The following is a 24,050-nucleotide window of genomic DNA, read 5'->3' on the forward strand; positions in this document are numbered from 1 at the left end:
AGGACTGAGGTGCTTGTTGGCAGCCCCAGCAGAACCATGTGGAAAGTGGGGAGGGTCATGTCCCCTAAGGAAAGGAGGCTGTTACCTGAAGAAGAGATACTGGGCAGGCAAATCCAGATGTCTTCTGTGTTCCCTTTTTCAGTTGAGAAAACTGAGACTTAGCAATAATTGGCCCAAAGTCTTGTGGCTGCTGTATGATGAGCCTGGGTTTGTCTTTCTCCTAAGGCCAGCTTCACTGTACTGTGTTGCTGGTAGGAATTACATCCTAATTTTATAGATGAGAAAAATGAGATCCAGAGAAAGTGATTCAGTCACTTACTAATTAATTATGTGATCCCAGGCAACTCTGTAATTTTGTTTTTCACCTGTAAAATGGGTAGAACTATACTCACTTCATGGAATTATTTTAAGGATTAAATGGGCTAAAGTATAAAAACCCAGTGTCTGGCATATAACAGGTTATCTGTAAGAGACAGTTCTCCTTTTTCTTGATGTGTGGTACCTGAACCAGCATCATCAGCATCACTTGGGAACTTGTTATAAATGCACATTCTCAGGCCCCACCCCAGACGTATTGAATTAGAAACTCTGCAGGTAGGACCCAGCAGACTGGGTTTTAACAAGCCCTTCAGGTGATTCTGATGCTCACCACTGTGTGAGAACCACTGCTGTAGCCCGTTGTGTTCCATCTTCCCTCAAGGTTCCTGAAGAGAGAGCATAATGAGCAGGGTCCGGGATTCTTCCTTCTCTGTCTCCTATTTCACCCAAAATAGTTCTGCTTTCTTCTGTAAGCAGAGACTCTGGAGCCACACTTCTCAGGTTTAAATCTTGGCTCTTGTCACTTACCAGCTATGTGACATTGATAGCTTCTTTGTGCCTCAGTTTCTTTATTTAAAAAATTGGGATGGGGGCTGGCCCGGTGGTGCAAGTGGTTAAGTGTGCGCGCTCTGCTGCGGCGGCCCGGGGGTGGCCGGTTCGGATCCTGGGCGCGCACCGACGCACTGCTTGGCAAGCCATGCCGTGGCGGCATCCCATATAAAGTGGAGGAAGATGGGCACGGATGTTAGCCCAGGGCCAGTCTTCCTCAGCAAAAAAAAAGAGGAGGATTGGCCGATGTTAGCACAGGGCTGATCTTCCTCACAAAAAAAAAAAAAATTGGGATAAGTTACTGTTATCTCATAGGTTGTGAGGATTAAAAAGAAGTCATACATGGGGGCCGCCCCGTGGCGTAGCAGTGAAGTGCGCGCGCTCCACTGTTGGTGGCCCAGGTTCGGATCCCAGGCACGCACCGATGTACCGCTTGTCAGGCCATGCTGTGGCAGCGTCCCATATAAAGTGGAGGAAGATGAGCACGATGTTAGCCCAGGGCCATTCTTCCTCAGCAAAAAGAGGAGGATTGGTATGGATGTTAGCTCAGAGCTGATCTTACTCACAAAAAAAAAAACCAAGGAAGTAATACATGAAGTACTTAGAACCATGCCTGGTACATAATAAGCATTAAATAAATTATTACTACTTTTACTACAACTTTTATTATCATATCAGGTTTTCTGTAAGATTATTGTTTTCTCTCTGTTATGGTTCATTGGAGGCTATCTTTGGACTTATGGGAATTCAACTTGTTACCAAAATGCAAACTGATGTTTTGGTGTGTGGTTTGTGTTGGATACTAAAACTGAATGCCTCTCTGTATTCTTTTTTTAAACTAGGAAATTTCTCCTCTTCTCTCTATGGAGGCTATGGCGTTTGTTACTGAAGAGAGGAAACTCACCCAAGAAACCACTTATCCAAATACTTATGTTTTTGACCTGTTTGGAGGTGTTGATGTAAGTAGTTGTTTATTATTACTACTGCTACTTAAATGGCTTGAGAATTTAACTCTTGAAATGGGAGACAGGAAACATTTCAGAATTTATAAAAGATTTCAGAATTTTAATCTTGAGAAGCTCAGTGACACTCACCTGTGTTGAAGCACCATAGATCTTACATTAGAAGAATTGATTTATGTGAATTGATAATATATCCACTTTTTTTTTTAAGACAAAAAGTGAAAGATGTCTCCTCCTCAGAGGCAGCTGTGATTACTAATTTATTCTATGTCCTTCCAGAGGTGTTCTGTGGTAATATATGTGTGTGTGTAAAAAACCCCCACTGCCCCCACTTAGGTTTATTTTCACCCCATGTAAAGGTGCTATACCAAATATACAGGTTCACTCCTCTGTACCTTGCTTTGTCTCTGTAACTCTCTAGCTTGGGAATAGATTCATTTCAGTACATGTAAATCTGCCTCATTATTTTAAACAGCTACATAGTATTCCCGGGTATAATTATGCCATGATTTATTTACCCAGTCCCTAATTGATGGGCATTTAGTTTTCTCACACCTTTCCTATTACAAACAAGGTTGCAGTAAAGGTTTTTGTACATGTGAGTATTTATCTTTGGGATCAGAGCATGTGTGTCTTTTATTGTTTATAAACTTGTCAATTTACTTAAGTAAGTAAATTACTTTACTTTACTTAATTACTTTACTTACTTTACTTACTTACATACTTAAGAGGTTTTATCAACTTATATCCCCAGTAACAAAGTATAAGAGCGTCTGTTTATCCACACCACCAGCAATACAGTGTGTATATGTGTGTTTTTATGGACTTTGTTATTGAAGTATAACTTGCGTACAGAAAAGTACACCAGTAATTACCACAAAATAAGTTCCTCCTCGTCACTGCCACCCAAATCATGAAATAGAACATTACCAGCACCCAGTAGCCTCCTTTCCCAAACAGTATATTTTAAGTATTTTAAATATTTACTAAACAGATATGAGAAAAATATTTTTTCACAGTTTTTTTAACAGCTTTATTGAGATATAGCTTGCATACCATACAATTCACCCATTTAAAGTGTACAATTCAGTGGTTTTTAGTGTATTTTTAGATGTGTACACCATCACCACTGTCAGTTTTAGAACTTTTTTATCCACCCCAAAAAGAGACTTCATATGTTTTAGCTATCACTCCCCTATTCCTCCAACTTCTACCCCCATCATAGGCAACTGTTACTCTACTTTCTCTGTGTATAGATATCCCCGTTCTGGACATTTCATATGAATGGAATCATGTTTAATATGTGGTCTTTTGTCACTGGCTTCTTTCACTTAGCTTAATGTTTTCAAGGTTCATCCATGTTGTAGCATGTATTAGCACTTTATTCCTTTTTTTTTTTTTTTGTGAGGAAGATGAGCCCTGAGCTAACATCCATGCCAATCCTCCTCTTTTTGCCGAGGAAGACTGGCCCTGGGCTAACATCTGTGCCTGTCTTCCTCCACTTTATATGGGACGCCGCTACAGCATGGCCTGACAAGTGGTGCATTGGTGCATGCCCGGGATCTGAACCCGGGCCGCCAGCAGCGGAGCGCGTGTGCTTAACCACTATGCCACGGGGCCGGCCCCAGCACTTTATTCCTTTTTGTGATTGAATAATATTCCAGTGTATGGATATACCACATTTTGTATATCCATTCGTCAGCTGATGAACATTTGGGCTTTTTCTACCTTTTGGCTATTATGAATAATGCTACTCTTAAGATTTGTGTACATGTTTCTGCGTGGACATATGTTGTCATTAGTCTTGGGTGTATACCTAGAAGTGGGATTACTGTTGTATGGTAACTCTTATGTTTAATCCTTTGAAGACCTGTCACACTTTTCCACAGTATGCATCGTTTTACGTGCCCATCAGCAGTGTATGAGTTATAATTTTTCCACATCCTCATCAACAGTTATTATTATCTGTGTTTTTGGTTATAGCCATCCTAGTGAGTGTGAGGTGGTATCTCATTGTAGTTTTGATTTACATTTTCCTGTTGGCTAATGGTGTTGAGCATCTTTTTATGTGCTTATAGGTCATCTGTATATCTTTCTGGGAAAAATGTCTATCTCCTTTTTCAATTTTTTAATTGGATTGTCTTTGTGTTATGGGTTTTAAGAGTTCTTTATATATTCTCTTCATAGTTTTTTTTTTTGTTAGCTCAGGGCTGATCTTCCTCACATCCATGCCAATCCTCCTCTTTTTGCTGAGGAAGACCGGCCCTGAGCTAACGTCTATTGCCAATCCTCCTCTTTTTTTTTTTTTCCCCCTTTTTCTCCCCAAAGCTCCAGTAGATAGTTGTATGTCGTAGTTGCATATCCTGCTAGTTGCTGTACTAGCAACTAGCTAGTACAGCGTGGCCCTACAAGCGGTGCGTCAGTGCGCGCCCGGGATCCGAACCCCGGGCCGCCAGTAGCAGAGTGCGCACTTAAGCGCTAAGCCACAGGGCTGGCCCCTCTTCATAGTTTTTTAAATTTGCATCCTTCTGTAGTGAGATTGAATATCTTTTAATGTGTTTATAAGTAGTTCCTTTTCTGCTAGTTATCTGTTAGTGGCTTTTGCATCCTTTTCTATTTGGTTATTAGGCCTTTATCTTACTGATTTTCTATCTTAGTTCGTTCAGGCTGCTATAACAAAATATCACAGACTGAGTAGCTTATAAACAACAGAAATTTATTTCTCGTAGTTCTGGATCCTGGGAAGTCCAAGATCATGGCACTGGCAGTGTCTGATGAAGGCCCTCTTCCAGATTGCAGACTGCCAACCTCTTGCTGTGTCCTTACATGGTGGAAGGGGCTAGGGATCTCTCTGGAGCCTCTTTTATGAGAACATAATCTCATAATCTCTCTTCTGCCTCATAACCTAATCACCTCCAAGGCCCCACCTCCTAATGCCATCACATTGGGCATTAGGATTTAACGTATGCATTTTAGGAGGACACATTCAGACTGTAAACAGTTTGTAAGCACTCAGTTTTTAAAGGTCCTTTGTCTAAAGTGTTTTTTTTTTTTCCTAGTTTGAGAATTGAATTTTGACGTTGTTTATAGTACTTTTAAACGCAGAGGGCCGGCCCCGTGGCTTAGCGGTTAAGTGCTCGCGCTCTGCTACTGGCGGCCCGGGTTCGGATCCCGGGCGCGCACCGACGCACCGCTTCTCCGGCCATGCTGAGGCCGCGTCCCACATACAGCAACTAGAAGGATGTGCAACTATGACATACAACTATCTACTGGGGCTTTGAAGGAAAAAGAAAAAATGGAGGAGGACTGGCAATAGATGTTAGCTCAGAGCTGGTCTTCCTCAGCAAAAAGAGGAGGATTAGCATGGATGTTAGCTCAGGGCTGATCTTCCTCACAAAATAAATAAATAAAATAAAATAAAATAAAGGCAGAAAGGTTTACTTTTTAGGTTGTCAGATTGATCGGTCTTTCCTTTTATGGCTTCGGAGTTTTGTTTCTTGTTTTCCCACTGTTGGATCATAAACTTTGTCTATATTTCTTTCTAATATTTTAAAATTTTTATCATATATATTTAAATTTTTGCACCATTCAAAGTTTATTTTGATGTAATGGGTGAAGGACTGGGATCCTACTTTTTTCCCCCAGATGTCTGTCCTTACCCCCATTACTGAGACAGAGCACAAGGGAGGCTTTTTTAGAGTGTTGTGGTTATTTTGTATCTTGATCTTGGTGGTGATTGCACAGGAATGATGTTTACTTATAAAAACTGGAGCTGTACATTTACGATTTATACTCTTTGCTGTATTGTGTTATACTTCAATTTAAAAAGCGTTTCCTTTCCTTAAAGATGCCATTTTCCACAAAAGCAAAGGTTGTGTGTTAAACATTTTTGTCCGTAGCATTAACTGTAGCCTTTATTCCTTAATTGTTGCTCAGCATTCCCTCTCCTCAGCAGTCCCACTGGTCCTATAGCATTTACTAACTGGCCAGCTTGAGGGACCCTTCACTTCTGAACTGTTCATCAAGGAGTTTACTAAATAGAAACCAATATGTTTATGGGAGGAAAAAGAATAATGTAGGTCTGTAGTTCGATGTTTATTTGCAGTGAAAATGTGACTTTCTGTTGTAGGTGCCTGTCCCATCTTAGGACATCTTTGGATCAGTGGTTCTTGATTTTGTGGGGTTTTTCTCTCCTGCTTTGAGTTAGATTAGCTTCTCCAGGAATCTCAGTCTGTTCATAAATATGGGCTTTTGCTTGGGTTGTTTTGCTTGTGGCTAACCTTTAGTTAGGTGCATTTGTTTTTGCTAAACTCCCTTGCCATCTTACTCCTGAAAGCATTTTTCAGACAGAGCTCTTTATTTCTTCCTCTGTCAATCACCAGCAAGGCCCCAAAGTAATCGTCTCTTTAATATGCTGCCCAAAGCTCAGCTTAATTGGAATAACTGGCCACACTGGTGGCTAGACCACTCCTTGTCAGCTTGACTGAACCCCTAACACGATAGTGAAAAGTGTGTCCCACAGTTTGTAAAAAGTCAGATGCCTGCAAGGTCAAGTAGGTAACTTACTGGAGTGAAGCAGGCCCAGAGTAAGATGATCTACATAAATTAAATGACTACAGGGACTGTGGAGAACTGGAGAGTGTGTTACATGCCTGCTGTTATGGGGAAATGACTCTTCCATCCCATTGACTCTTGCCCTGAAGGACATGGGGAATCTAGATTGTCACATCAAATCTCTCAGCTTTTCAGTAGATGTGGACTGAATGAAATATATCTGTGGGCCAGATATAATCCATAGCTTGGCATTCAAGGACTTTTAATTTATTCATTGAAGTGGTCCATCTTCCGTTTGAAGTGAATTTATTTTAAATATAATATTTATGCAGTTGAGCACCTTATACCTTTCTTGGATGATTGTGGAAAGTGGGGCATCTCTTTTGAAAAGCATTTGTGTAGTATGCCTCAAACCTTACAGATCATTACTCATTTTGCCCTGTTGTTTCCATTTCTGTGAATCTCTCATGAAGACATAAGTTAAAATGAGATAAAGCTTTGTATACGAAGATGCTTAGTGTAGCATTGTATATAATACTTAAAAGTACCCATCAGAAGGAAGGTGATTTTTGTTTTCTGTAAGGTTGATGGTGATATTGGTGATTTTTTTCTATTTTTGATTCTCTACTAAGTTAGTTTCCATTCTAATCATCATTTCCTTTCCTTTGCTTGCTTTGGGTTTGGTTTGTACCTCTTTTTCCAGTGTCTTAGGGTGAAAGATTAGGTTATTGGTTTGAGATAATTCTCTTTTTTTTAAATATAGGCATTTACAAGTATAAATTTCCTGCTAAACACTGCTTTAGCTAAATCATTAAAATTTTTTTGTGTGTGTGAGGAAGATTGGCCCTGAGCTAACATCTGCCAATCCTCCTCTTTTTGCTGAGGAAGACCGGCCCTGGGCTAACATCCATGCCCATCTTCCTCCACTCTACATGGGACGCTGCCACATCATGGCCCCACAAGCAGTTCGTCGGTGCGCGCCCGGGATCCAAACCAGCAAACCCCAGGCCCCCGCAGTGGAGCGTACGCCCTTAACTGCGTGCGCCACCTGGCCAGCCCCTAAAGCATTAAGTTTTCGTATATTCATCCATCTCAAAGTATTTTCTAACTTCCCTTGTGATTTCTTCTTTGACTCATTGATTATTTAAGATTTTTTTTTAATTATCCACATTTGTGAATTTCCAAATTTCTTCCTGTTATTGATTTCTGATTTCATTCCATTGTGGTCAGGAAACATGCTTTGTATGATTTCAATCCTTTTAAGTTTATTGAGGCTTGTTTCATGATCTAACAGCTGATTTTCTGGAGAATATTCCATATGTGCTTGAGTAGAATGTGTATTTTGCAGTTGCTTTGCAGAATATTCTATAGATGTTAGAGCTTGTTGGTTTATAGTGTTCAAGTCTTCTGTTTCTTTGGTTATGCGTAGTTGTCTATCCATTATTTAAAGTGGGTATTGAAGTATCCAACTATTATTTTTGAATTTTCTAATCCCTTCAGTTCTGTCAGCTTTTGCTTCATGTATTTTGAGGCTCTGTTGTTTGGTGCATATGTTTTTGTAATTGTTATGTCTTCCTGATGACTTGACCCTTTTATCATTATAAACTGTCCTTCTTTGTCTCAACAGAATGGGTTTTTATTTTTATTTTTTTTGCTTTTTTTTTTTTTTTTTGTGAGGAAGATCAGCCCTGAGCTAACATCTATGCCAATCCTCCTCTTTTTGCTGAGGAAGACTGGCCCTGGGCCAACATCTGTTCCTATCTTCCTCTACTTTATATGGGACACTGCCACAGCATGGCCCGACAAACAATGGCTTGGTGCACGCCCGGGATCCGAACCCAGGCTGCCAGCAGCGGAGCGCACGCACTTAACCTCTACGCCTTGGGGCTGGCCCCAGAATGGGTTTTTAAATGCATGCTTATTATAAACAGTTAAAGCAAAGTGATGCGTTGTAATAACAGTCTGTAAAATGAAAAATGAGTGCATATCATCCCCCATCCCTGTAGAAATCAGTATTAACAGTTTATGTGCATCTTTTGAGATTCTTTTTATAAACTTATGTTTATAAAAGAACATAAATGTTCTTTAAGCAAAAGAGGAATCATAGTGATAATGTTCTGCAGCTTTTAAAAAATTAAAGCCACATTGGATCCCAGGGATTACCTAATCTAACATGCTTATTTTTAAAAATGAGAAAGCTGAGGCCATGGAGGAACATGGACTTGCCCAAGTTCACTTGAGGAATAGGTGGCTGAGCTGCAACTAGAACCCAGGTTTCCTGATTTCTTGGTACAGGGCTCATTTCCCTGAACCTCACTGCCTTCTGCTTGTCTTGGGAACGAGAGGATCTTGTAGTAATATGACAGATATTTGGGCCATGAGTTGTCGTGGCAAAGACTGTTTTATAAATTGTGCTTTGAATTAATTTTGAAGATTTTATCCAATTTTTTTTTTTTATAGCTTCTTGTAGAAATTCTTATGAGGCCTACAATCTCTATTCGGGGACAGAAACTGAAAAGTAAGTATACTTGTCAGCCACTGGTCCTCATTTCCCAACCTGCTGATATGATGGTAATTCCCAGGAGATTCTCTTCTTCTCCTTCCTAACTCTTAACATGAGGACGTGCCTTATATTCAGCTGCAGGACTTTAAAAGAAAAAGTGTAAAAACCACTGGGCTAAAAAATTTGCATCTTTGTAGTTTCTAGTAGTCCTTTGGTCCACCTTTTATGTTTTCTTTGGAAATTCTTATTTCTCATATATAGGTAATTGAAGGAGTAAGGAATAATCTGGTAAGATCATTTCTTTGTTTATTTTTTAAAAAAGCTATTTTTTTGTTGTTGTTATAAAGGTGCTATATGCTCTCTGTAAAAAGTTTCAGTCATTACGAGAGTATATATGGTAAAAAGTCATAGTATTTTGGTAGCACATTATTTCTTAAGCTGGGTGGTGGGTATATGGGTATTATTCTATTACTCTTTTTTATAACTTACACATACTGCAAATACTATTTTTAGGTGTTCAATATTTAATTTAAAAAAAGAGTAAGTACACTTTACTTTGACATCAAAAACCAGAGATCACTTAAATTAACATTTGATTAATGCCCTTCTGCAAACATCACATATATATTTTTTTAATTAAAAAAAATTTTTCCCACTAACATCAATATGACATACTATATAAGGCCTCATTTGTATGTGTACAAGTGGTTAAAAGGATTTGTATTCATCTTTGATGTCTCAGCTTTGCACTCTATCTAAATTGGTTCTTCATGTTCTCTATCTACCCACTTAGCAAGTAGCATCTTGTAATTACCTGTTGGTGTGCTTGTTTATTCTGTCTTCCTCCCACTAGATTTATAAGTTCCCTGAGGGCTGAGACTTTGTCTTTTTTTTTTGCTAACCACTGTATCTGGTATATCTGCTCTGGACTAGGTGCTGAATAAATATTTGATGAATGAGTGAATTCTAATTCCCTTTGAAAATGAAAGGTCTAGGGCCGGCCCCGTGGCTTAGCGGTTAAGTGCGTGCGCTCTGCTGCTGGCGGCCTGGGTTCGGATCCCAGGCGCGCAGCAACACACCACTTCTCCGGCCATGCTGAGGCCGCATCCCACATACAGCAACTAGAGGGATGTGCAGCTATGACATGCAACTGTCTACTGGGGCTTTGGGGGAAAAATAAATAAAAAAATCATTAAAAAAAAAAAAAAAAGAAAATGAAAGGTCTAGAAATACTGAGATATACTGATCTAGTGTTCCAACCTGCGCTGAAGTCATGAAATAAAAAAACCAAAAAGCCCCAATAGGTTGAAAGGTAGTGATGAGGGATACAGGACATGTGCATTGTCTTAAGATTATATCAGATAATCCTTCTGGTCAGGCTGGCTTGGCACAGCTGCCCATTGGGGTCTCGGAGGGAGACCTAACGTTTTAAGAGTTTGTGGCAGCAGAGGAGTGAATGGAAACAGTTTTTAAAAGTAATGCCAAACAAAACACTTTGTCCATGGTTCATATTCAGTTTTATCATCTCCTAGTTTTTAGGTTATGAAAATTTAGTTTCCTTTTTGTGGTGCTGTTCTGTTCCTGCTCACAGAATAGTAGCTAGTTCTTTATTGGAGTGAGTAGGTCAGGCATTAAAAGCCATTTCCCTAACACAAATAACAAAAAACAAAACAAAAAAACACTCAATGAGTCTGTAGTAAAAATGATACCCTTGTTTGCTGCTAGTAGAACTTTCAATGGAAATTTATAACGAGCAATCGAGATGCTTATACTTTGGATTCTAGTAGTTCTGCTTTTGGAAATGTATCTTGAGTAACCAATTCAACACAAACACAAAAAGGCTACAGACATGTATGTTAAGTTGTGTATTTTTAGTCTACTTAAATAGCCAAAAAAAACTAAAACAAAAACCCTGGATATATTCTAAGAAAGTTACAAAGGGAACATGGCTTATTAAGTGATGATACCACAACAGGTTGAAATTATGAAGACTATGGAACATTATAAAGAAAATGGCTACTATATCAAACCAAAAAGCAGTATACAAATTGGTTTGTAGGTTCTGATGGGTACTGTGAAAATCTTTGGTAAACAAAGACTAGACGGAGGTATACTAAAAGGAAAAGAATCATCTTGGAGGGGATTATGAAGAGCAGTTCTTATGTTCAGAAATTTTAATTCTGTTATACTACCATTTCATTGAGAAAAATAACCAATTATTCCTTTTACTTTCAGTAAGCGATGAAATGTCCAAGGACTGTTTGAGCATCTTGTATAATACCTGTGTCTGTGTAAGTACCCCTACCATTGGGGCCCCGTTTGACTGCACCACATCTGCTGTGCTTGAGAAGGGAAGATTTGAGTGGGGGTGGTAAACATGAGAGCTATCTTCAGACATTGGGGAATTGAACTTATTTTATGTGTGCTGAGAACCAGGACCAACAGGTAGAAATTATGGTGTGGCAGTTTTATAGTAATTGTTAAGAGCCATGGCTGCTTCAGCAGGTCCTGAACTCCTTTAGCCCTGGAGGTGTGCAAGCAGAGACTGAACAATTGTCAGATGGTTACAAGCATTGGAAAAGTGTCTGTGACCTTTAAGATTCCTTTTAACCTCATTATACCTATTCCTTAATTTTCCTTGTTAGAAAACAAAACAAAAACCGAAGCCCCATCCATATATTGAGTAGGACACTCTACTAGGTTGACTACAAAGTGAGAAAGAATGGTGAATAAAAGAAGCAGTTTGGTAGGAAGGAAACGAGTGTAACACTTAGTGCTAGGACTTGATTTTGGGTTCTGGCTCTTGTCTTAGTGCTTGTTAATTCACCTCCGTGCGCTTTAGTTTCTTATCAGTAGAGTGCAGTTAGTAATCACACTAACATCATAGTGTTGTTGTGAGACTAAATGAGATGATAGATGTGAAAGCACTTTGTAAAGCAATACACAAATGTTAGTTTTTGTAAGACACAATACCTGTCTTTTAGGAACTTATGTGGTAAACTGTAAACAGTGAATCATAATACAGCAGAATAAAACAAATGCTGTTGTGGAAGTGAAACCTGTATGCTGTGAATATGCAAAGGAACATTTAATTGCATTTCATTTCTTGCCTCATTCAAAAAAATATTTCAGGCATCTTGTAGGAGTATGTAAAGTCTACCAAGATCATAAATATAGAAGTAGGTAAGATAGAAAAGGATAAAACAAAGTGAGGGCATAACATACATCCAGGAATTGGGCTGACCATAAAATCGTCTGTACTATGGATAGGGCACAGATTTGGCTTTAAGCTTTCTAGCAACCAACACAAATAGGGAAATATGTTTCAACACTTAGTTCAGCATCTGTAAGAGTGCCGTGCAATAGAAATATAATACCAGCCACTTAGGTTATTTTGAAAAATATTTCCTCACTATTAGAAATTTTCCTTACTTTTAGAAAGTAAGAAAAGAAGTAGGAAGAAATAGGTGAAGTTAATTTTAATAATATATTTTATTTAAAACAGTACAGTTAGTCCCCCCTTATTGTTGTTTCACTTTCCTGCAAGTTATCCATGGTCAACTCTGGTCTGAAAATATTAATGGAAAATTCCAGAAATAAATAATTCATAAGTTTTAAATTGTGCACCATCTCGCTCTGTCCTGCCTAGGACGTAGAATCATCCCTTTGTATATGCTGTATATGCTCCCCACCCATTAGTCACTTGGTAGCCGTCTCAGTTATCAGATAGACTGTCGCAGTATCGCAGTGCTTGTGTTCAAGTAACTCTTATTTTGCTTAATAACAGCCCCCAAGTGCAAGGGTAGTGATGCTGGCAATTCAGATATGCCAAAGAGAAGTCATAAAGTGCTTCTTTTAAGTGAAAACGTGAAAGTTCTCAATTTAATAATGAAAAGATGGGCCGGCCCCGTGGCTTAGCAGTTAAGTGCACGTGCTCCGCTGCTGGCGGCCTGAGTTCGGATCCCAGGTGCACACCGAGGCACCGCTTCTCTGGCCATGCTGAGGCCGCGTCCCACGTACAGCAACTAGAAGGATGCGCAGCTATGACGTACAACTATCTACTGGGGCTTTGGGGAGAAAAAAAAATAAAAAATAAAAAAATAAATCACGAAAAGAAAAAGAATGGTATGCTGAGGTTGCTAAGATCTATGGTAACTTTTATTACAGTATATTGTTATAATTGCTGTATTTTATTATTAGTTATTGTTATTCTCTTACTGTGCCTAATTTATAAATTAAACTTGATCGTAGGTGTGAATGTATAGGAAAAGACGTATATGTAGAGTTCAGTACTATCTGCAGTTTCAGTCATCCATTGGGGGTCTTGGAATGTATCCCCCAAGGATAAGGGGGGACTACTGTATATCAAGAATGTTATTACAACACGTAAACAATATAAGTAATTATTAATGAGACATTTACATTCTTTTTTTGTACTAAGCTTTCAAAATCCAGTGTGGTTTTTAGATCTCATCTCCGTTGGGACTGGTTTCAAGTGCTCAATAGCCACATGTAGCTAGTGGCACAAATAGGCACAGGCAGACCTATAAGATAAAAATAAACTGATTGTTCAGGTAATGCATAATTTTTCTGGCAGCTAAGGCCAGCAAGGAATTGTCGTTATATAAAGAAAGATTATGTATGATGTAGTGACTCCATTATTGGCAACTTCCATATAGTCATTAGTTTTATGAGACTGTTTGTTAATTATGACACCTAATGTTAATCATGGCTATTCTAGTAAAATAGGTTCAGTGAAGAAGAAGAAGAAGAAACAAAATATAAAAAACATAGGATTGGGCCGGCTCCGTGGCTTAGCGGTTAAGTGCGCGCGCTCTGATGCTGGCGGCCCAGGTTCGGATCCCGGGCACGCCCCAAGGCACCACTTCTCCGACCAACCCGAGGCCGAGTCCCACGTACAGCAACTAGAAGGATGTGAACCTATGACATACAACTATCTACTGGGGCTTTGGGGGGAAAAAAATGAATAAATAAAATCTTTAAAAAAAAAAAAAAAAAACATAGGATGATGTAGTCCAACTCTACTGATCTGACTTAATTCCAGGTTCAATGGAGAACCTAGGGCTTTTGGAGTTGAAAACACCAGTGCCTCAAGGGATCAGGCAGAAAACAAGAAATGTTTGAAGTTGTTTGTTTTAGAGTGGGGACTTGTGCAAATTGCGACTAACCTGGAGTAAGCATGTCCTGCCTAAAGACGTTTAAATTCAAAATATAAAGGGTACTGCTGGTCAAATAGAACTTGGCCTACTGGATGCTAGTTTGTAGCTCCTGATTTAGATACTAGGCAGATACTGTGTCAAGAACCTATGATGAATATCGTGAAAAAACCCCCTCGGCAGAAAAAATGCATTCCCCACACAGTGTTTTGTATATGGTTTTAGGGATTTAAGGCCTCAGCCAAGAATTCCTGATGTAGTGTGGAATTGCTTTTCCAGTGTCTGGAATGGATATCTTGCTCGTCATATTTTATTTTGTGGTCATAACCTATTCTGCCTTTTCTCTCCTTCTCCCTTGTGATAGACGGAAGGAGTTACAAAGCGTTTGGCAGAGAAGAATGAGTTTGTGATTTTCCTGTTTACACTGATGACCAGTAAGAAGACATTCTTACAAACAGCAACCCTTATTGAAGATATTTTGGGTGTTAAAAAGGTGAGCTATGGGGGCCAGCCCAATGGTGTAGTGGTTAAGTTCACATGCTCCACTTCGGTGGCCTGGGGTTTGCAGGTTCGGATCCCGGGTGCAGACCTATGCACCGCTCATCAAGCCATGCTATGGTGGTGTCCCACATGCAAAGTGGAGAAAGATTGGTGCAGATGTTGGCTCAGGGCCACTCTTCCTCAAGCAAAAAGAGGAAGATTGGCAACGGATGTTAGCTCATGGCCAATCTTCCTCACCAAAAAAAGAAGAGTGAGCTGTGTCCTCCAGCAGATGGATGACCAGATGGAGGAGGATGTCTCAGAAAATTATTCTCAAACCTGAATAATGTACAGAGTTCTTTTGAAAGAAAAATTCTTCCGGGGCCGGCCCAGTGGCATAGTGGTTAAATTCGTGCACTCTGCTTCGGCGGCCCAGGGTTCACAGGTTTGGATCCCAGGTGCAGACTGACGCTCTGCTTGTCAAGCCATGCTGTGGCAGTGTCCCATATAAAGTAGAGGAAGGTGGGCACGGGTATTAGCCCAGGGCCAATCTTCCTGAGCAAAAAGAGGAGGATTGGCATCAGATGTTAGCTCAGGGCTAATCCTCCTCACACAAAAAAAGGAAAAATTCTTCCATACTTCTAGTTTTAACTTAAATTATGTTTTTTGTGTAACTTGAATTTATTCAAGTATAAAACTAAGTTATACTCCTTATACTAATCGGTCTTAAATGACTTTAAAGCCTAAACAAATATGTAAATTGAAATCAAACCAATTATAAAACTCAAAAGTTCAGATTGACTTTGCGAATTTACTGTGACGGCTAATGTTACTTTGCCAAAATCAAATTGCCCCTCACTCATTATTATGACACAGGATCTTTTTAGCATACCTATACTACTCTATGTTGTGTGATGACTCCATTCTCCTATCACTTTCCTATGTTTAAACTGCTGTGAAACCTTCATTCATTAGGATATGTTCCCCTTGCTGGTGATGTTTGACTTTCACTTAGTTTACTTCTATTTTTTCTCATTAGTCTTCAGCAGTTAAAGTTTAATTGACACCAACATAGGAGACACAAATGTGAGCACTGAAATCCTGCCACTTGGTCATAAGATGGACATTCAGAAGATCCAGAATATGCTTTAAAAAAAAAAACAAAACAACTTTGATTAAAATGAAAACACTAAATTAAAAATTTATCATCGAGGGCCGGCCCCGTGGCTTAGCGGTTAAGTGCGCGCGCTCCGCTGCTGACGGCCCGGGTTCGGATCCCGGGCGTGCACCGACGCACCGCTTCTCCGGCCATGCTGAGGCCGCGTCCCACATACAGCAACTAGAAGGATGTGCAGCTATGACATACAACTATCTACTGGGGCTTTGGGGGGGAAAATAAATAAATAAAATCTTAAAAAAAATAAAAAAAAAATCTTTAAAAATTTATCATTGAGAACTCACCCCAAAAAAACACATCCAGAGACCTCTGTTAGAGAATCACTCTATTAGGTTTTTAGTGTAATGCTTGTTAGTAGCTGGAGCTTACTTCCCCAGTCCTTGTCCCACGCCTCCATGTTGGTTGCTGGTTGGCAGATTTCTTCCTCTTACTACTGAGGAGGCAGGAGCAGCCTCTTAGAGTTGCTGTTGTGGCGAAAAGGATACCCATGTGCATTCTGGTGACCCCAGCTTTCATTTCTGCCTTTCTGTTGCACTTTCCCTAGGCATCGCCCAAGCAGAAGATGCACAAGTGGCCCATTGTCTGTAGGAGCACATTGGAGATGTGTGCAGGTCCCAGACACACCCTTTGTGCCCTCTGATAAAAAAGGCTTTGTTATTTTTCGAATAATTGTATGTTCCAGCCAGTGTGTGAGAGGGGGCTTCCAGGGTGGAAACTCCAGATTCTCTGTCAGTCTGAGTCTAGGATTGCTTCTTCGTAACTTTTCCCGCTTGTCCCTCATGCTCTCTCCCTCTCGCATTCCTTTCTGTGTTGCCAAAGATAGTGATGAGTTCTGCTAAATGTTATGGGTACTGTGGTGCAGTTTGAAAGGGGGATGGATCCATAAAGAAAGTAGGAACCCAAGTCACAAACTGGGAAAAGATATTTGCAACCCATACAATTAACAAGGGATTGTATTCAGAATTTATCAAGAGTTCTTATGTATCAGCAAGAAAAAGAGAAATAGCCCAGTAGAAAAATGGGCAAGGATATGAGCAAGCATTTCACAGAAGAGAAACAACTGGTCCATAAATATAAAAGAAGATACTTAACTTCATTGATAATCAGGGAAATGTACATCAAGACCATGTAAAAAGGGAGAGCACACAAAGGTTAGTGAGAATGTATATCATTGGAAGCACTTAAATACTGCTGACACCTTTTTATTTCAGCAGAATATATTTATCTTTTTTTTTTCCTAGTTGAACGTGTGCGTACCCTGTGACCCACCACCTAGGGAAGCACTGCCCTGAGGGCCGAGGCATCAGTATTGTGGCCTGGGTCACCTGTAACCTATGCCCAGGCAAACTCATGGGGAAGCTTAATCCCATAACAGTGATTCTTAGAAATGAAAACACTAAATAGAAGCCAAGAGGTTTGCAATCATTTCAGTGGGCCTGCCACCTAAATAGAAGAGATCAAAGTGTATCGTGTGAAGGGTATTATCTAAGTTTTTGTTTTATATTTATACACTTATTTATACATGCACCTATGTGTGGTTACTGGGTTGTGATAGAAAATTTATTTCTTATTCTTGGACACTGTCAGAACAGTTTAGAAGACACTGCCCCAGAAAAACTTCTGCACACGTGCATCAAGAAACGCATAAGAGGGCCGGCCCCGTGGCTTAACGGTTAAGTGCGCGCACTCCGCTGCTAGCGGCCCCGGGCTCGGATCCCGGGCGCGCACCGACGCACCGCTTCTCCGGCCATGCTGAGGCCGCATCCCACATGCAGCAACTAGAAGGATGTGCAGCTATGACATACAACTATCTACTGGGGCTTTGGGGGGAAAAAATAAAGAAATAAATCTTTAAAAAAAAAAAAAAGAAACGCATAAGAACGTTTGTAGCATTATTGTTTCAGAGCAAAAAACCTAAACCAAGTCTACAATCCATCAACAGGAGAATAGATAAGTGTACTCTAGTCGCACAAAGGAATATTATAAAGTAGTGGAAATGAATGAATTGTTGCTATAGGCAACAACATAGCTGAATCATAGAAATTATTGATAGAAGTCAGTTGCAGAAGACTGTTGTATATCATTTTTATAAAACTCAAATCATACATATAAAACTTTTTGTTTAATGGCAAAGCAATAATAAACAAAATTCAGGATAGTGGTTGCCTCTGGCAGAGAGGCTGGGAGATGTGAGAGGAAAGGCATGCACAGCTGTTCACTTTGTTATGCTTTCTAACATATGTTGTATGTATCACATATTTAATAGAAATTAAAATATAACACAAAGAAGTGGGCTTGGAGGGTGGTGGGCCCTGGTTTGTGACCCATACACTAAGTTAGACAGGGCTAGAGGAACTGCTGAGCTGAAAGCCACAGTTTCCAGTAACAATAGCTAACATTTGTTGTGTGCTGGGGAAGGGGAACGTAAAAGTGGAAGAAGCTACTTCCAAATACCCCCTCCGTGGCAAACTCCTGTCCTCCATTACCGGAAATAGGAGTGGGATTCATGAGGGCTTCTAGGAATCATTCGTTTGTTCTGTACACATTTACTGACACTCTCGCTACCAGGTCCTATGCATTTAGGCTCTGGAGAGAAGATAAGACACACTCCTCCCTCAAGGCAATGTTAGTTTATTTGGGAAATAGATGCGGGAACAGGTAATTACAAGATCATGTGATATGTACAGTGATAGAGAAATACTCAATACAGTCGAAGTTAAGTAAATTAGTGGGATGAAAGATAGCAGGTATTATGTGAGGAATATAAGGATCTTTCAAAAGGAGATGAGCTTGTGTAATGCACAACATTTGCAGATTTTTAGGAAGAAAAAAAAGAATATAACCAAATAAAAAGCATTTCATAAAATTCAACACTCATTGATGATAGAAGTTAGGAATAGAAGGAAAATTCTTTTACTTGGTATAGGATATGTGTTAAAACTTACAGCAAACGTCAAACTTAATGTTGAAACTTTGGAAATATTTCTGTTAAAGTCAAGAAAAAGGCAAGAATGGTTACTATCATTTACTCTAGATAATTGGTTACACCTGCATGTGCACAAGGAGATACCTATAGGAATGTTTATTGCAACATTGTTTAATAGTGAAAAATTGTAATCTTCCTAAAAATATACAAAAAAAGAGAATGATTAAATAAATTGTGGAGTAAAACAGTGAAAAATGAATGAACTAGAGCTACTTGTATCAGTGTAGTTAAATCTCAGTGTTGACTGAAAAGTAAGGTATAATTTAATCATTCACACTGTGCATGTAGAATAATACCATATATTTTTATGGAAATATTCGTAAGTTTAAAAACATGCATAGAAATAATAAACACACAGTTCAAAATACTGGTTACCTCTGGAGAGAGAGAAGGGAATGCAGCTGAGTAGGGATACACAAGGGCCTGCAGCTATATTTGAAATATTTTATTTCTTAAAACACCTGTAAGCAAGAATGGCAATTTATGGTTGATAAAACTTGAGTGGTAGGCATTTCTTTTTTTTTTTTAATAGGCAAAATGAGCCAGTGAGCAAAGGTATAGAATAAGAACAGTGGTGCTCAAAGGATTTAATCCTCAGACCAATCCTAAGAGGTAGGTTAGTCCCATTTGACAGTTGAGCAAAGACTGAGAAAGGTTCCATAACTCACCTCAGTTTGCACAGCTGCAGTTTGCAAAGCCAAGATTTGAACCTGAGTAGTCTATCAAGCCCCATTCTTAGGGGAATGCAAGAGGGGCACATCCAATCTTGAATGAACTGAGCATGGGGATTGTTTTATTTGTGTCTTCTGTAGGAAATGATCCGACTAGATGAAGTCCCCAATCTGAGTTCCTTAGTGTCCAATTTTGATCAGCAGCAGCTTGCTAATTTCTGCCGGATTCTGGCTGTCACCATTTCAGAGATGGATACAGGGAATGATGACAAGCACACACTTCTTGCCAAAAATGCTCAACAGAAGAAGAGCTTGAGCTTGGGGCCTTCTGCAGCTGAAATCAACCAAGGTAAAATCTCTTAAGTTCTCAGAATTTTGAAATTATCACTCTGAGGCCACTTCCTAAATCATCTAGCTCTTTCAATATCTCTAGATATTAATTCATGTGAGGGCTGCTAGGGTCTACTTAAAGTATGTAAAATTTGTGTGTGTGTATCTCTTCATTATTTTGAGGGGCCAAGTCCATAGCCTTCATCGGATTTTGAGTGAGTCCAGAACCTCAAAAAAGTTAAGAACCGTTGTTTATCAGAATCACCAATATGTATGCCTTTTAATCCACTAAACCTCTTCTAGGCTTTAGTCCTATAGATGTATAGGATATGATGTATATTCAAGGTTATTCATTGCAACATTGTAATAGCAAAAGACTGCGAACAACCTAAATGGTCATCGATGAGAGACTAATTTATAGAATATTTATATAATGGAAAATTGTATAGCTTTTAAGAAAAAAGAAGGAAGATCTCTATGTATTGCTATAGAAAAATCTACAAGGTATATTAATGGTAAAAAGGGAAATGCAGAACTGTGTGTATAGTATGATACTTTCTGTATTAAGTCAGGGAGAGGGGAGTAAAACCAAATGTATTTGTTTGCTCATAGATGGTATGCATAAAGAAAGTGAAAGCATACACAAGAAACCTAAAGTGGTTACCTGTTAGGAGGTGGCTGGAAACTGGGCAGATGACAACAGTGGAAGTGGGCCTTCTTAGTGTATTATTTTATATATTGTTTGATTTTTAGAACCATGTGAGTATATTAATTATTTAAGTAAGAAAATGCTATTCTAACCCATCTACCCCACCTTATGCTTTTTGGTAGCAAAAGGACTCTTTTCTATTGATAAAGTATCCCAGCCTAAGCAGATTTGGGGGAAATTGGGCATATATCTATTTTGGTTGTAAGAGTATAGATGATCCATATTTGAACTAAAACATTTATGTATCTTAAAAACTAGTTCTTGAACATTAACAGGCTACAAAAACGTATCAGTGTGTGCCTTAGAGTTGACCAAATAAACAAGGTGAAATAGTAAAAATTTATCATTAAAAAGCAGCGGTAGAAAGCCATGACCATCCTATGGCAGCCCTGATGGTGCTTCAAAAACAATACTTTGTTTCTAAAGTTCAGTTGACTGGATGTGTGCCTTCCCAGGCATAGCTCTGCAGAATTGCTGAGTGCTACACAGCAGCCTCCCTTCTAAATACTGAATATGATTCCTCCATTAACTGTTAACTTTCTAGTTTTAGTTATGAACACCAGATGGTCATAAGTGTATTTTTAGGTTATTAGGGAATATGATTTTACATGTTTTAGTCATATGTAAAAACAGAAGTATGTGAACTCGATGGACCCCAGGTTAGTGGTTCTTCCTCCAGGCTTGTTTTTGTTCCTGAGTCCATAGATCCAAGGCCTTCCTTGGTCTGTGTAGGCTTTTTTTCCCCCTCCTCCTTTCTTATGACTTTTGAGGAGTACTGATTTTAGTAAATTATAAAACACATTCTTAAAAACATGTGAATTTTATTATAACTAAATTATACCTCAAAGCTGATTTAAACACACACACACATATACACTGACAAAAGCTCACATTTGTTAAGCTCCTGCTATGTGGTGAACATTGAGCTAACTGCTTTACCTAGAAGTGATTTTATTTAATCCTTCAAGCAGCCCTATGAAATAGAGATTAGAATCCCCATTGCACAGCTTAGGAAACTGAGGATCATAAAGGTTCAGTATTGGTTACCTGTTTGTGCTGAGGCACTCAGTTACTTTCATCTTTTAGTTTTCCATGTAAGGAATCTGATCTGGCAGATTATTTCCTGTTAGTATCGATTACTTTCACGTACCTGTTTGTAAGCTGCTTTAAGTAAAACCAGCATTACCCATCATTCTTGGGGAATGAAGTATTCTAGTCAGTTGGTTTTTTTCTTTTCTTTTCTTTTCTTTTGGTAAGGGAAATTGGCCCTGAGCTAACATCTCTTGCCAATCTTCCTCTTTTTTTGGCTTGAGGAAGATTGTCTCTGAGCTAACATCTGTACCAATCTTCCTCTATTTTGGGGATGGGATGCCACCACAGCATGGCTTGATGAGCGGTGTGTAGGTCCACACCCGGGATCTGAACCCAAGAACCTTGGGCTGCCAAAGTGAAGCATGCGCACTTAACCACTGTGCCACTGGACCAGCCCCCTCAGCTGTTTTCTTTTAATTAACTGAGAGTTAACCCCAAGCCCAGTTTTCTTTGATTTGGGGGATTAAAAAAAGAAAGTCTTTATAAAATGTCTGGGTTCACTTTGATACTGGTGTGGCTAACCCGTGAGATAATCTACGTGTGATATTTGCTTGTAGCTTGGGTTGAAGCTTTATTGAATAGGCACATGATGTTGTACAGTCTGACCCTTCTGGACTCTCCGAACGTAATTCCTGTCTCCCTGCCCCCCCACACCACACACACATTTTTGTCCAGTCAAATACCCTGGGAAGGTCTAGGTGAACATAATTAAATTATGAGTAGATGAGAAAGATCTTAGTCCTCAATATTGTCTTTATTTAATTGAACTCCAGTACTGAAAACTTGTAAATAGAGGTATGTGTAATAGTCATCTCAGGCTGCCGTAACAAGATACCACAGACTGGGTGGGTTAAACAATTGAAATTCATTTTCTCACAGTTTTGGAGTCTGGAAGTCCAGGATAAAGTACCATCAGTATTGGTGTCTGGTGATGCCCCTCTTCCTGGTTTGCAGACAGCTGCCTTCTCACCGTGTCCTCATATGGCCTTTCCTCTGTGCATGCACACAGAGAGAGAGAGAGACAGAGAGAGAGAGAGAGAAGAGAGATCTCTTCCTCTTATATAAGGACACTAGTCCTATTGGTCCCACTCTTATGATCTCATTTAATTACCTCCCTAAAGGCCCTGTCTTCAAATACAGTCATATTGTGGATTAGGGCTTCAACAGATGAGTTGGGGGTCGGAGGGATGCAATTCAGTCCATAACAGTGTGGAAAGCCGAAGTGTGTAGGATGTTGCCAAAATGTTTTGTTTTTAATAAACTGTGGCTGTGAACTAGTTTTCTTGTCCAGCGAAATAATGATTTATACTATCTTCCTGGAGCTCAGATAATAAAAATGTTAGAGCCCTTTTAGGATTCTCAAAACTACCAGTTGTCCTTTCTGTCGATTCAGATGGGAACAAATGGTTCTATCTAGGGGGAAGAATCATTCAGGATTTTAGTCAGACATGTAGATGAAGCCACAGGCCAGATAATTATCAGTTTATAGGAGATACTGAGCTGAGAGGGGCTGATTTATGCAACACGGGAGCTAGGATGAAATTCAGAATCATCTCAGAGAGCTGGAAAGCAGGGCCTAAACTGTGAGAGGAAAATTTACAGGAGTATTTTGGCAATACTGATGTTTTAATAGGAGGAGGAGGAGAGAAGAGGTCTGCTTTTGCGGAAATTCTCAAAAGTTGTCAACTATTGTTGAACTAACATTTAACAGGGTGCAATAGCTACTGATAAGGCTGTGAGAATTACAAAGATTATGTGATGCTGGGGTGCCACTTCCCTGAGATCGTATGTAAGTTGATGAGTGTAATTGGGCCAGTGATTTTTTGAGGGGAGAGAGTCCATAGCTTTGATCAACTTTTCAAGTGATGAGTGACTCACAAAAGTTCAGGAATCTTGGGGGTGAGAGTCAGAGTCCCAGAACCTTGAATGCTGGGCAGGTCACATCTGAAGGTCTGTGTTAAGTGTGCAGGGTGGGAAGACTAGATCTTAGGAACTGTCCTGTGAGGAACAGTTAAAGAAACTGGAGCTATCTACCCTGGAGAAAAGAGGTGGGAAAGTAAAAATCCAGCTTTGTGAAGATTTTCATGTAGAATCCAAACTCTCTTATTTATTATTTTTGGGAAAGGTAATACATATCTAAGGTTTTTTAAAAATTCAGAAAGTACAAAAGGAACAGGAGATAGACAGTAGAAAGTTTATTCCCCTCCCCGTAGCAACCTATTACCCTTTTCTCATGTATCCCTCCAGAGATGTTCTGTACATGCCCAATCATGGGGATGGAGGAGGGGAAAAGAGAGAGATTGGCTCCTCCCTGTTTGTAGAGATGGTGATGTAAAATAGGCACCATTCTGCCCCCAGCTTTTTTCACTTCACTTTATCTTGCAAAGCATTCCATTCCAGTACATATAGAGTTATCTGATTCCTTTTTACAATTACATAGTATTTCAGTGTATGGGTGTACCATAATTTATTTAACCAGTCCCCTGTTGGTGGAAGTTTGGTTTATTTCAAATCTTTGTTCCTACAAAAAACAACCTTGTGT

The 24,050-nt window shown here is 39.4% G+C and overlaps 1 protein-coding gene across 3 annotated transcripts in view; it reads left to right on the top strand.

Moving 5' to 3' along the window:
* The window catches only part of TRPC4AP (transient receptor potential cation channel subfamily C member 4 associated protein), a 78,544-nt gene that overhangs the window by 22,998 nt on the left and 31,496 nt on the right, over positions 1-24,050 (top strand). For all 3 annotated transcript variants that reach the window (XM_014787515.2, XM_004430489.2, XM_004430491.2), the window contains exons 3-7: positions 1,710-1,826; positions 8,844-8,901; positions 11,122-11,177; positions 14,428-14,556; positions 19,519-19,726. In XM_014787515.2, the coding sequence (XP_014643001.1) occupies positions 1,710-1,826; positions 8,844-8,901; positions 11,122-11,177; positions 14,428-14,556; positions 19,519-19,726 (568 nt within the window). The remainder of the gene's footprint in view (positions 1-1,709; positions 1,827-8,843; positions 8,902-11,121; positions 11,178-14,427; positions 14,557-19,518; positions 19,727-24,050) is intronic.

The sequence above is a fragment of the Ceratotherium simum genome, chromosome 21 (genome assembly GCF_057802395.1).
Source record: "Ceratotherium simum simum isolate JZ-2026a chromosome 21, ASM5780239v1, whole genome shotgun sequence".
In the NCBI taxonomy this organism is placed as follows: Eukaryota; Metazoa; Chordata; class Mammalia; order Perissodactyla; family Rhinocerotidae; genus Ceratotherium; species Ceratotherium simum.